This window comes from Hoplias malabaricus, chromosome 5, assembly GCF_029633855.1.
Source record: "Hoplias malabaricus isolate fHopMal1 chromosome 5, fHopMal1.hap1, whole genome shotgun sequence".
In the NCBI taxonomy this organism is placed as follows: domain Eukaryota; kingdom Metazoa; phylum Chordata; class Actinopteri; order Characiformes; family Erythrinidae; genus Hoplias; species Hoplias malabaricus.
This window is the reverse complement of record NC_089804.1, coordinates 25,284,053-25,298,380: the sequence shown is the minus strand read 5'-3', so window position 1 is coordinate 25,298,380 and position 14,328 is coordinate 25,284,053. Positions and strand designations below refer to the sequence as shown.

The 14,328-nt window shown below is 40.6% G+C and overlaps 1 protein-coding gene across 2 annotated transcripts in view; it reads left to right on the top strand.

The window, feature by feature from the left end:
• Positions 1-14,328, top strand: part of LOC136696612 (calmodulin-binding transcription activator 1-like) — a 307,592-nt gene that overhangs the window by 19,046 nt on the left and 274,218 nt on the right. For both annotated transcript variants that reach the window (XM_066671168.1, XM_066671167.1), the window contains one exon: positions 863-966. In XM_066671168.1, the coding sequence (XP_066527265.1) occupies positions 863-966 (104 nt within the window). The remainder of the gene's footprint in view (positions 1-862; positions 967-14,328) is intronic.

The window sequence follows — 14,328 nt, the reverse complement described above, 5'->3', positions numbered from 1 at the left end:
CTCTCAACAGTAAAGTCGTGTAACCTTCACCATGTGTCTCTCTCCCTCTGGCTATCTGTTTGTTCTCATACCTAAAGTTTGAATGTTTGCCAAGCAGAGTCCCCACGGACACACTATCTTCATCTGTAGCCCCACTTTCTCCCTGCGTCCAATGTCTTCATGCTTTTACTAGAGGACACACTCCTCCAGTCCCTTTCTGTCTGTTTGTCTCTCTCTCTCTCTCGCTCTCTCTATCCCTTCCTTACTCCCTCTGCCTCTCACTTGCTCACTCACTTTTTTATTCATAAGCAGGCTCAGCACGCAATGTGGAACTACCTTCTCCCTCAGGGCTAAACATCGAGTTCCTTAAGAAGCCTGAGCCCTTGATTCAAACGGTTATCAATAACCTTGAAATGCTTTTGCTCTGTCGCCCAATTTGCTTGTTATGTATTTGAGCATGCACTCTTGCATGATAAGAGAGTAAGGGGGGAAAATATTAGAGTCATACAATAGCAGAAAACCTACAGCAGTCAAGGGTGAGAGCGTCTATCTGAATATATTTTTTGGTGTTGGCTTTTTATTTTTAGTTTATATTCTGTTGTTGTTCTTAGCCATGTTTCCTCATATTTATTTAAACGTATTGAAAAGGAATCTCAAAAAGCTTTAAGAAAACTTTAAAACTCAATGAAGACCTTACCCTCTAATATTTCCCTCAGTAATTACTCAGTAATTTTCAGTTGTATAAGTTGACAAATGAATTTTGACTGGTAAGAACAAACAGCGTTTATTCTCTTCGACTCCTACTGATGTAATCCAGGGAAATCACTCTGACTCTGAGTTTCTGAGCTTACTTTGAATGCACCGTCTCTCTTTTTGCCTTTAGATGAACATGGACATTTGAAAATCTACCTGCCCAAGAAGCTGCTCGAATGTCTGCCCAAATGCTCCTCCCTGCCCAAGGAGAGACACAGGTGGAACACCAATGAGGTGAGGAATCTCTTCTAATCGTCCTGACTGCTGGAGAATCGTTCGACAGTTTAAACAAGTTTCATGGCACTTTTGCACTTTTTTAATTGAACTTTAGGGGAAATCCATCTTCGGTTCACGCAGAGAGAAGATGTGCTTCTTTCACTGTGACCAGTCCAAATTACTTTTGTAAGTTTTAGCCATGTAAGAACAAAGCACTTTGGCCTTTGGTCAGTCCTGACTTACTCTGTCTTGCTGGGCATAAGCCCACGAACTATAATCCTGGGGCTCACTCTGGATGAAATCAAGCAATCAGAGCAAAGAATTATATAGAATTTTTTATTCAGAGTTATATAGGAACTCATTATGTAACCACCAATTGGTTTTTTATTTGCCATTTAGGAATACCTGAACCTATTCTCATTAATCATTACATAGCCTGATGATTTTGCTTCTAAAATAACAAGCATTGGGTTTTTGTACCAAACATTATACTTCTAATATATTAATACATATATAGATGGATAAATTGATATAGATGTTTTAAAACTGGCATTTGTTTGCAGAAACTGAGAGTCACGATATAATGAAGATCATGAATAAATATGATATCACATATAAACGAAATTCAAAACCTTGAATTACACACCCACAAGTTTGCAGCTGTAAACTCATGCTACAATATAGAAATAAATAGAGATTGAGGTATCATTAACAACAAACTCAAGTCAAAATGAACTGATTATGATCATATTATGTCCAATACACCGTTCCTGTATTTTCTTGTTTGATCAATTTTGTTTCACTTTTCAGTGTTTTACTTTGATTCTGATTACAATGCATCTGACATATTTTATTCAGGAGATTAACTCCCAAAGAAAATACAAATATTTACTGACAAAATAAACATTTTTCTATTTTTCTACACAACTAATCTTTTGTTATTAGTCTTCACCTACTGCCTGTGTCTGCATGTTGATGAGAGCTGTAAATCTCCCTGGTTTCCAGCCAGCATTAGGGCTTGTGTACAGAAAGTATCTACATTATTTGGAACTCCAACATTCCTGGCCCTGAAGGCATTCTGACATTCAGAGACAAACAAACACACTCAGCTCAGATTAGGCGAGACCTGTTTGGCCTAATTCCAGCACACACCAAACTTTCATATGCTTACATTTCAGTCTGTGGGTGTATTTTTTCATTTTCGTTTTCTTTTCTTTTCTATTCTTTTTTAAAGGGATTTTTCTGGATTGTAAGGGCGGAGAATTTGACTTTGATATTAACCTTCAAATAATTTGATTGATCCTGCTCTATTGATCTGTTAATTAGTTATGGAAAGAAATTAATTCACTGCAGAAATTGATACGTTAAGGGACTTAAAATGCATATTAATAACATTCTCTTTAATAGCAATGCCAATCTTGCACTCTTAAAAATAGGTGCCAATGGGGTTCTTTGAAGTGATGCCATTTTGCTTTGTTGAAAAACGTTTCAGTGTGTGATTCTGTAAAGAACTGTATTTGTAAATTAAATTTGAGTGTGAAGAACTATTTAATGGAGTTTTAACAAATACTGTTTGCATATATCATAGTAATGTAGAAAAATTAAACCTCTTAAATGAAATAAAATGTGGTTACCTTGAACCATAATGGACCATTCAGAAGCAATTTTTTTCTGAAGAGTTTAGCAGCATAGTTTATTAAAGAAAGCTGAGCCTAAGCCAGAACCTAACTTTCGACATCCTTGACCTCTCAGTAATCCTTCCCTTGAAACTTCTTGAAGATTAAACCTGCATTCTGAGGCGAAGCTGCAGCCGAAAACGATGCTTTGGCCGCTTGCTTTAACTCAATTTCGTCTGCACTTCAGTGCTGCAACTTTGAGAGACAAAAACCCACTGATGTTTTGTTGTTTTGTACGCAAAAAAGTTTATTTTCACGGATTGTAGTTGAAAGTGTATTTTGATGTGCGAGTGCAGGAGTGCTCTCTTTGTGTTCTGGTAGGCTTTGTGAAGGCGAGCGGATGATGGTGCGAGGAGACACATGGCGTCTCTACACTTTTTCAGTCGAGAGCGTGGATCCTTAGAGTTGGGAGGCCAAAAGCCTTGCTGTCCCAGTGTGCTTTCTATCAAAGCCTCCACCCTCCACCCTCTCCGGCTCTCATCTTCCAAGGATGCCTGATTTCTCTTCCGTTTTTTTAAAAAGAGTAGTCGCATTTCACATTTCTCGACCTTGTGTGCTTGTGAAGTCTTCTTTAGCCATTGTAGTTGTGGCAGCACTGTAAAATTGTATGAGTTGTTAGAAGAAGGGAAGAAGATGGCATTTGTGAGAGTTCTTTAGGGTTCTTTTCTGTATAAGTTTACTCATTACTAAACTTTTAATTCAACAGCTTGATGGGAGGCAGGAATAGAGGTGTAAGACTCCTTTGTGTACAAAAAGCTTTTCCCCCACATTGTGGAAGCGGAGAAGGTCTGAGGGATGAAATATGAAGTTTGTAGCAGTGAAAGATTAAAAACTTTTTATTTAACTATGTTTAGGTTTGTCAAGACACTGCTTCAGCATTTTCTTGTTTTTCATTTACACCAGAAACGATCGCATCCCCGCTGAGTGTACATCTTCATCTCTTGACTGATGATATGCAGCAAATCTATCTATATGTTGCCCCCGACAAGCAATAGCTAAAAGGAGATTCAAGGTGAGCTTTAGGTGTGATAATTTTCTGGTGTATACTGAAGCTCCCCGCTCTCCTTGAGCTCAAACCAGCTGGTTTCAGCGTCCGCTACGCACCGCTGAGATGACCTCCATTCTCAGCCTTCGCTTCTGCTGTGATTACCATCTCCTCGCTATTCCTCATTTCTTCTCCCAGGGACGCCATGTGGGGAAGGCAAATAATCCTTCATCCCCTCGCAAGATCAAACACAAGCTGCAGAAGGAGATGTTGCTAGTGGTCCGGGGAACATAGTGAAACGTATTGGTTTTTACCGTGGGGTTTTTTTGGTAATTCACTTTGCTTTAGCCAGATCAAGTGTGAGCAGCAGTTCACTTCCTCATGCCTGCTTTCTAAAAGTCTAACAGAAAGCACAGCTGTTACTATGGGCCAAACCCCAGCATCTACAACTGCTAAACGTTCACTAAATATGCAGCGAGAAGTCTATGTGTGAGAGACAGAAGGAGAGAGTGAGAAATAGAGAGAGAATTTAACTGCAAGGCAGAACAGCATTCTTATTTTTATATTTTCCACAATTTTACAAAATAAAATTTTTGAAATGTAGTCAGTTTGCTTCTGTATGAAATGCTCTATTCTGAAGGAACTTGCAGAGTCTGAATTGTTCACAGGGGTGGTGACGATATCAGGTGCTAAGAACCTCTGAAATGAGGTGTATGAAATGATCATCTACATATATAGATTCCTATTGCCATCACTGTAAAGATGTTCCATTGTGCTGCATTATACCACCCTTAATTACTTTTTTGCATCTTTTTTTGCATGATTGATTTATGAAGACATTTTAAATTTTTTAAAAATCCACCCCACCTTTATCCATTCGACATGAAGAGTTCATATTTTTATGTTATACTATTTAAAATACATCATCTTTTTGTTCTCATCAGCTATAAATTCAACATCTGTGGATTAACCACAAGGCTTTCATGTAGGAAAATAGCTCATTATTGTGAAAAGTTGAAGTGGTCAAACTATCTGAAGAGAAGGAGAAGCACAGAAGGGCAAAGAAATAGAGAATGAAGATGTAGCTCTGTTTCAACATGTTCATTGGGTTTCTCCGTGTCCAGCTGAACTGATGTCTCTCCTGGAGGCTGTGAGGAGAGCCATTTTTTACCCAGTGTCACACACAGCTCTTAATGAGTACAAGATCCTAAACAGTCCTCACTCCCTCCTCCCCTAGCTACTGGCTCTCCCCAAATGCCATGCTCCCAACAAGCAGGGGCTGGATTTAATGAGGCCTCTACCGCAGGGCCTGTCCAGCCAGCGGGTCACACAAACAAGCAGCAGCTCATGTCCAGAGCTTCTGCTTCTTTGCATGCATGTAATACCGCAAGACACCCAAGCCGTAATTCAGGAGATTAGGAGGCACCGAGAGAGAGGATGGAGGAAAGGCTTGAATATAATCTATAGAGATGTCTGCTCAACATGATATTTTCAGTCACCTCAGGGATTTGGAAAGTCATTAAGTGTGACACAGTAGAAGTAGAAGATTTGACAGTAGGACACTGTTATCATATGTTTTGCCACTAATATATTTTTTCTCAATATATTGTGGTTATTGTCAGTACTTGTAAGCACACTGACCAATATCACAAGACGGTTTGTGAATTTAGAAGAGGTTCCATCCTGGGGTAGCTATTTAAAGCCTATGTTTTATCTGATTTTAACAATATGTAAACATACACAAGAAAATTGCCCTATGTTACCTGAGGCCATTCATAGCGTCAGCAGAAATTAATGATCTATCTGCAAGATGCAGTACCAGCATAAATGCTGGAGGCTGTATACCATGATGCGATGTCATGAACAGACTGAATAAGCCAAACAATGCAGTGTATCGTCTGTAAGTCTCGATTAAACCTCTTCAAAATAATCGCTGTTAATTTAGAAATATATATAATAAGAAATAAAATCCCGTAATGTTTTAAAGGGGTTCAGCTGTAACTACACATTTGCCGGCATTTAGAACACATGGATACATGGTTATACAGTTAATTCCAGGTTGTCTTTACTTACCGATCCTGCAGCTCCAAAGCCCCCTCCTGTAAGTTGATAGGACTGGTTCCTAAGGTCTGAGAAAGTCTTGTCATTGCCTGGTTATTTCACTCCTGATATTCATGCACTTAAACAACACTACATTTAACAATGTAAATAACTTTATTTTCTTTGGAGGGGTTCTTGTAGAGTTTATTGTTGAACTTGTTGGTCAGAATCAAAAATTTATATATAACACAGCCTCAGGTTTAAATCTGGTTCCCAGGAGGTTGCTAGTTTGGATCCCAATGATGTTGGCTCACCAAGAGAGCTTAATTGGACTGGCTGCATTAAATATACTTCTCCAGAGTGCACGAGACCTTGAATATGGAAAGCCAACACAGTGGCTTTATTATTAATTATGTCACTACTGGCACTGCTGTGTCTTTGGACTGATTTTGATACAAACGTACGGAGAAAGCATCTTTGTGTCGTGGTATTATATTTTCACCATTTTCCCATCAATGTCCCATATAGTGAGTCTATACCCAGCGCTGTGCCTTGGGAAATGACCCTTATTGAGGGTAATGACACAGATGTCTATTAAGTTGAAAAATACATTTTCCAGAATGACCACACAAAAAAATGAAATTTTCAGTATGTGACCATGGGAGGGGAGAAAAAAATATCGTAGAGATAATGATGTCCGTGATAAAGATGAGAGAAAGGCGAATGCCAGGGAACGGCGCAAAGTCAATTCCTGCCTTTATCTCTTTCGCTCTCACCATGGATTTCACCATTGGTCGCTTCAAACCCCCTGCTGTTAATTTTAAATACCTAGAGAAGTGTGTATTTGATAGCGCTCGCCCTATAGGAAGCCGCACGGTCTTGCTGGAAAACACATTATCACGGCTGGAGGAGTGTACAGTACAGTGTGTTTCTCTGAAGTCACTGGAGCTGCAGCACTGATTTGGTCATCTGAAGGTGGCTGATATGTAAGGCTAGCCTTGAATTCTGAATAGCAATACAGCAATTGCATGAGGTGCTCTCTCAGAATGAGGTCGCAGGAGAGTGTGATCACGGTGAGGGGAGGGAAAAAAAAAAGACCTGTCCCAGCTCTCAGAAGCAGATGCTTCAAAGTTCACAGTTGGCTAAACCAGGGCAAATCTCACGTCCACATCCACTGTTGCATTCCAAGGCGTGTGCCTCTAAATGATTTTACCTAAAAGCAATTCAGAGGGATTCTCATGGCTAAATATGCTGCTAATACAGCGTGGTTATTACTTATTGACAAAACGTCCTTCAGCCCAGTTACTATTTTCTGCCATGCCTGCCTATCAGCAGTGATTCAAAAGGCTGAGAAAGTGAGATAGCGAGAGAGACAGAGAGAGAGAGAGAGAGAGAGAGAAACGTGGGGGACATTGGTAGGGTTGGGTACGTGATTAGGGTATGGGATCAAACTTTGCTACGAGACAATTGCCCTTTCCTTGTTCCCCAAAATTCAGCTTTCAGCTCTGGAGGTCACATCATCGTTTGACTGGCTGCTGGCTTTAGTTTAGCAAACGCTGCAGAATATCCATTTCCCACCTTCAGAGAGATGATTCTGCCGGATGGAGGAGGCCATCAGGCAAGCGAAGAAAATCATAATCCGCTCATCCGTGTACATAGAATGCCCCGATTCACGCGAGGCATCTTCTCAAACATTGAGGATGCATACAGAGCTTACATGATGATCTTGTAAGCTGTAGATTGAATTGAATTACCTTGCCTCAATGACAATCCCCCTACCCACCCCCCTCACTTAAAAGACTTGAAAGCATCTAAAATAGTGAGGCTGCTTGGTTTGCCTGTGATGACCTAGGGATGGGCATTGTAGCAGAAATGTATTCTCATTACACATGATACTTCCTGTGATGTATGAGTTGAAAAATCAATATTTTGTGGAATAACAATCTCAGCATCAGTACTATGACCTATATTGACAGTTCCTCAGCATCTATGGCTGGAAGCCCAAGACAAGCACAAGTGCCCTCCCTGTGGATAGGATAGGGCAGGCAGTGTTCTCCTCTAAGTGTGTTGAGCTGCCTAATGACATTAGCAGTAGATCAAAAAGATTTGATGATTGGCTTCACGCGTGGAAGCATATGCCTGGCTTTACCGGTGTTTCAAATAATGCAAACTCGATGTCTTCCTACAATTAGGCAGAAACCACTAATTCTTTAGAACCCCTTCTAAATGACTTTTTAATATGAAATACAGTTTTGAGCTCTTAGAGAGTATACTCCATACCTACAATGATATAAATATATGAAAATATACATATAAATATGAATAGTTCAGGGTCGCGGTGGGTCCGGAGCCTAGACGGAATCATCGGTGACAATTCGGGAACACCAGAGCCTGGAGGTTGGTGCGCCAGTTCTTGACAGGGCGACACGCACTCGCACATTCACACCTATGGACACTTTTCAGTAGTCAATCCACCTACCAACGTGTGTTTTTGGACTGTGAGAGAACAGCAGAACACCCGGAGGAAACCCACGTGGACACAGAGAGAGCGCATCAGATTCTTTACAGACAGTCACCTGGAGCAGGACTTTGGAGTTGTGTGACAGTGACACTACCTGTGTGAGTGAGTGAGTGATATCTTGTTGACAGTATGTTTTTGTTCAGTCAACACTTTAGTTATTGCTACATTTAATTTTGTACACTGGTAACATATGTTGGCAGTACATTTGTGTGCACTCTGTTAGAGTAATTATGCAAGAACGTGAAAATAGCAGAAATCACAAATGAATCTAAATTGAATGAAAACTAATCAGCAAAGCTGTAATAAAACTCAAACACATTTCAAATAGATTTATGAGCTTATCATAAGTAGTGTGATATATTACTTTGACTACACAGAATTGTTTCCCATTGCATTTGCTTGAGAGGCTAAAGGAGGCCCAGCATGACTGAAAATGCCCTTTTTTTCTCATTTAATAGAGTTGCTGCGCTCATGCTATTGCACAATAAGCTGCTTGCAGATGGCAAACTGTGAGCTTCAAAATTTTACGTGTCGTAAAAACTGCTGTTGTCTGCTAGTCCTTGTCCTCCACTTCTGCGGTCACCCTCAGAGGCATAGACGCTTTTCTTTAAATCTCTCAATCCAATATTCGCTCTCTTTCTGTAACCCCCCTGCACCTTCTCTCCCTCTCTTTCTCCCTCCCTCCCTCCCTCCCTCTGTCTTCTCTCTGTATTCACCTCTTTCTTGCTTCTAAAGTCAAAAATAATCTAGACATCAGCACTTCTGCTCTGGTATTACCCCTGTGGCCGTTGCTAGTAAAAGTGGCCGGCCGGCCTTAATCTGGCCTGGCACTGGCCCTCTCCTCTGTGTCCTTTTCTTCTCTGGCCTGCTTCTGCCCCTCTTCACATAATCAAAGGAAACAGATGCTGTGAGCCAGCTGACCCCACAGGGAATGCCGGGAAATTTAGATGGTGTTTGTCTAAGCAGACCTCTGGTGTGCTCTGGGATTACTGCCGCTGGTGTCAGTTTCTTTTCCAGTAGAAATGAAACACAGTGAATTCTGTTGAGTATTGATTCATGCAGGGCCCTTTCTGTTTTTGTGAAAAATTCATAAAGTGGAAAGGTTTTTTAATAAACCAACATGAACTCTAAGACAGAAACATAAACTCACTAGTGCACCTTAAAATTGAATATATTTTGAAGCTATTTGTATTCAGTAAATGATATAATGTGACATCCTGGAGATGTAAATTCAAATATTAACAATATCTTTTATATATGTATTTTGATATATACACAAATGTGACTGGAGATAATATTTATATTTTTTAATATGCATTTTTGTAGTCAGTTATTTTAATAATTAAATGGCGACATGCTAAAGCTACACTAATCCAAACTTAAACTGAAGCAAACTAAATCTAAAAGTGCTTACTGCAGGCTGTGCCCTGTACTCCTAGGCCTGTCCTGACCTAAACTTTGGTCCGGCGTTTGATTACCCTTGTGTCTGATTGCAGAAATTGAGCTTGTTCGGAGGATCCCCTGCGGAGAGGACTAAACCCCGTCCTGGTATCTGTGGGATTACAGCTTCCTTGTAGGGATTAGAACCACGCTGATTAGGTTGATTTCATTCTTCAAGCCGACAAAGAAGCCAGGTTTCTTGATGTTTAAAGATTTATTTTAATACATTTCCTCCTCTTGTGGAAACAAATTAAGCAGACCTTTTCAGCTGTCAATATAGAAAAGAGCTTGTTTTTTTTTCTTGCTCACTCTCTCTCTCTCTCTCTCTCTCTCTCTCTCTCTCTCTCTCTCCCTGTCCCAAAGCTTGAGCAGTTTTTTTTTCCTCCTTTTTTTCTCATGATCAAGCTGGAGAACAAAGCTCACTGATTAGTCGAAATGAAGAGAAAAACAACAACATTTATTTCCTCTTTGCGCTTCAGATGGGGAATATATCACGCAAGTCTGGGTAATTAAGGACAACTTTGCCCAGGCAAATGTTTGTGGAAATGGTTCGGAGCCTCTTAGGGGCCGACAGAGGGTGGGGAAAAAAGGTCAAGCCGTTTTGTTTTGCCGAACGGGGGAGGCTCGGGGCTGTTTGGTCTGATTTGTGAAGATGCCTGGACCATGATTGGAATAGTAATGTGTGGAGATGCTGCTGTCAGGCTTCACCCACAGCTGCATCTGCAGATACATCAGCAGACGCCCCGGGATGTCACGAGCTCACACCGATATGTTTAGGCGATAACTTGAGCTGAGCTTATCTTAATTCGTGTTTATGTATCTGTACATCAAAATGCTTAGCCTGTAGGTCAGCTGTACAGAAAGTGTTTGTACACAATCACATGCTGTGATTTTTTTTTTAATTCAAGGGTATCCAGAGGGAGAGTGACCTGCTTTTGCTGCAGCTTCTTTGACATTTCTAGGAATATTTAAACTAGATCTTGTAAGACTGCTAAGAGCATTTATATTCCATATTTATATATTATATTTATACTTAGAGGGCGGCACGGTGGTGCAGCAGGTAGTTGTCGCAGTCACACAGCTCCAGGGACCTGGAGGTTGTGGGTTCCATTCCTGCTCCTGCTGACTGTCTGTGAGGAGTTGGTGTGTTCTCCCTGTGTCCGTGTGGGTTTCCTCCGGGTGCGCCGGTTTCCTCCCACAGTCCAAAAACACATGTTTGTAGGTGGATTGGTGACTCAAATGTGTTCGTAGGTGTGAATGTGTGTGTTTTGCCCCCTCTAGGGTGTATTCCTGTCTTGCGCCCAATGATTCCATGTAGGCTCTGGACCCACAGCGACCCTGAACTGGATAAGCGCTTACAGATAATGGATGGATGGATATTTATATTTAAATGCTTTCCACATTAACATTAGTTAAGGGTCTCAGAGTGACACAACAACTAGTGTCACTGTCACACAGGTGGGTTACATGATTTTGCCTGAAATGCTGAAAATTCTAACCAAGTATCTCATTCTTGGTAAAAGGTATCTCAACATGATTAAACATGTCACATATCTATATCTATATCTATATCCATATATCTTTCCTCTGTAATGATTATGTGATCAAAAGAGAGATTCTGGCCTGGTCTGTTTGACCAGTTTGATAGCTACAAGCATTCAAGCGCCACAGTAGTCTATCAGTTCCTCTGGCTTCCTTAGCCCCAGAGAGTAAGTATATGTGTCTGTCTGTCTGTCTCTCTCTCTCTGTATATGTGTGTGTGTGTGTGTGTACGCACACACACGCACCTTCTACTCAGCCCCACTTTCCATCCTGAATCTCCCTCATTCTCTACACCCCCCCCCCTTCTTTCTCAGTGCCTCGTGTTCACTGAGGTGTAAAATTATTCAGGGACAGAGGGATAGATTTCTCCCTGTTGAATTGAACCGCTGGGTAAGACTTTTGTGCCAGCCCACTGTAATTGACTGTCGCTTTATTTACTGAATGTGTTTGTGTGTGTGTGTTTGTGTGTTTGAGAGAGAGAGAGAGAGAGAGAGAGAGAGAGAGAGAGAGAGAGTTTGTTGGTGTTTTCATACACACATTGTGTATCTGTGCCTTATAACTAGGTAGGTGTTAAGAAACCAGTTAGTGCTAGGGGATCTTTGCTTAATTTGTGTGTTTCTGTGTTTAACTGTTTGAAGCCCAGATCTAATGCAGTGTTTTTATTAATGTTGTACTTTATAAAATTGCTATTACATAACGAATAAAAAAAATAGCTACAAAAAGAATAAGCACAAATTTGCTTATATTCAAATTCATATTGATATCCAGTATTCTTCAGAACTGATGCTAATATATAAAGTTGAGTTGTATGTACTTGGATTGGCAGTGTAAAATACGTATATGTGAAATTTATATCATTATGGAAATGCAGTTAAATGAATAATATATACATTCAAATAATAAAGATGCTAATTATGGTTTTGTTTCAATAAAGCAAAGCACAACATACACAGCAAGAAATATCATCCTTTCTATTTACAAACATAAATGCTGACTGACAGTTAACTCAGCATTTATGCATGTTTCAACAAACCGAGAAAGAAATAATGAATGCAAACCTGTGCCATGCTTTTGTCTTCTGTGATAACTGCAGCCTCCGAGGTTTAATATTCTCCCTCCAATATGGAGTTAGCCACAAGACTGTGAGCAAAAGCCAGCGAGCAGTGCATCAAAATACAGTTCGGCCATCCTTAAAGCCTGCATGACAGACTTATTTCATTGCACGGGATCAATCAGACCCTGCTTGTTTTATGATGTCCCTTAATCCATACATCTTTCCAACACGCTCTGGAGAAAAGGCTGCTGTGATTGGCAATGCTTGCATCCAATTAATTATTATCCTCCACCAACCATTCATCCAGCTGGTCAGTTGGAGAGCGCACAAACACAGTGCTGCCCTTTGGACACAAATAACAACAACACCGTGACTCTGGCAGCGTTGAAAAGAGCCTTTTCCCCTTTGCAGTTGTTGACAAATGGCTTTAGATTGGCATGGTGTCAAACGTTTGAAACGTATGGCTGTTCAGAGTCAGAAAAGTTAATGGCTTTTCACACTTTTCAATTTTTCATCTTTGAATGTGCCGGCTGTGCTTACAATTCACATGGACGTTCAATCCAGACGGCATGGAAACACAGGCTGAATTTTTAGTTTCAGTACTCTTAATTTAGTAGTTGTAATCATAACATTTCTGTCAAAGAAATACATTGACAATTTTTGTAGTTTATATTAACAGATCTTTGAATTTGTGCACGCTAAACAAGTCTCTTCCAAAACTTGTTTTTTGTTGTTGCTAAGATACTTAGATAAAAACATCTTTATAGTAAAAAATCCTTATAGTTTCCTTCACTTATAATTTGTTATGCTGGAATTGGAAAGCCCCACTGGCACAGTGCTAAAATCTATCCTCCAGTAGATCGAGTTAGCATCCACGTGGCTAGAAGCCTTTTTTTTGCTGCAGTTTCCCACAGCTGCTGTAGGAAAAGAAGCTGTCAAATCTCATTAGGTTGAATCACACCAGTCAACGAGCAGGTCCACCAGTGTGTACGTCTCCAGTGATGAAGACTGTGTAGTATTCATATGCCTCGTGACATGTGGTATTGATTCATTGTGTTGCCTAGCCTTTGAGAAAGTACAGTCTTAATGTTTTGAGTGCATGAGACTGAGAGTGGGGTCATTTATAGGGGCTGCTGTAAACCACTGTGGAGAGTTTATGAGGAATAAGGAACTGAGAGCAAAGCAGACAGAGTACTTACAAACTGAATGATGCATTGGCTACTCCTCTCATATCCTCCCAGGCTTCCATTTTTCTTTTCAAGCCAGCTTTTATTAGATGATGGCCATGATCTCTTAAGGTTCTTGTGGAGGGAGTGTGGAGGGAGGGGGGTGCAGGAGGGTGGGAGCTGGGGGGATTAGAATATGTGGCAAGGGAGAGGGCAAGAATATTAGAGGCAAGTGGGATTTTCCCTTTGTCTGCTTGGAACTGTGCCTGTCTTTAACTCAGACTATGATAGACAGCTGCAGACTGGCTAGTCAGACATTGCCGCTTGGCAGTGACTCTATGGGCTTTTAATCTGATAACTCTAGATTTAATTGTCATGCTCTGAGGCTGGCCTGAGGGACTGGAACTGCAGGGCCCTCTGAGTGTCCTTGACTAATTTTAAGGCATTCACAGCTGGTTTAGCTAGGGGTGAACCTTGAGCCATTTTTATGTTGAAATTACAGTTTAAATAAAGTGCAAGATCTTCAGTTCTTAAAGGTCTATATCACCTGTTTGAATAACAGATGTTAATGTCATATTTATTATGGTTTGAGTCCTGTTTCAGTATTACTTGCTTTGTAAATAAAGCACAAGGCAGGCGGTCTAATGGTTAAGCAGCTGTTGCCTATTAGTTATAGAATTGGGCTTAGGACTAGGTTTGTTCCCTTCGACTGCTAAGAAATTTGGGCCCTTGAACAAGGCACCTAACCCCCAACTGCACCCAGAGCAGTTGGTTGGCTACTCACCACTACGTAGGTGTGTGTGTTCACTGCCGTAGATGGATTAAATTCAGAGTCACAGATTCTGAATTTCATTGGACAGGTGTTCAATCACAATTGAAAATTTCACACACACACACACACACAAACACACACACACACACACACACACACACACACACACACACACACTCACGAA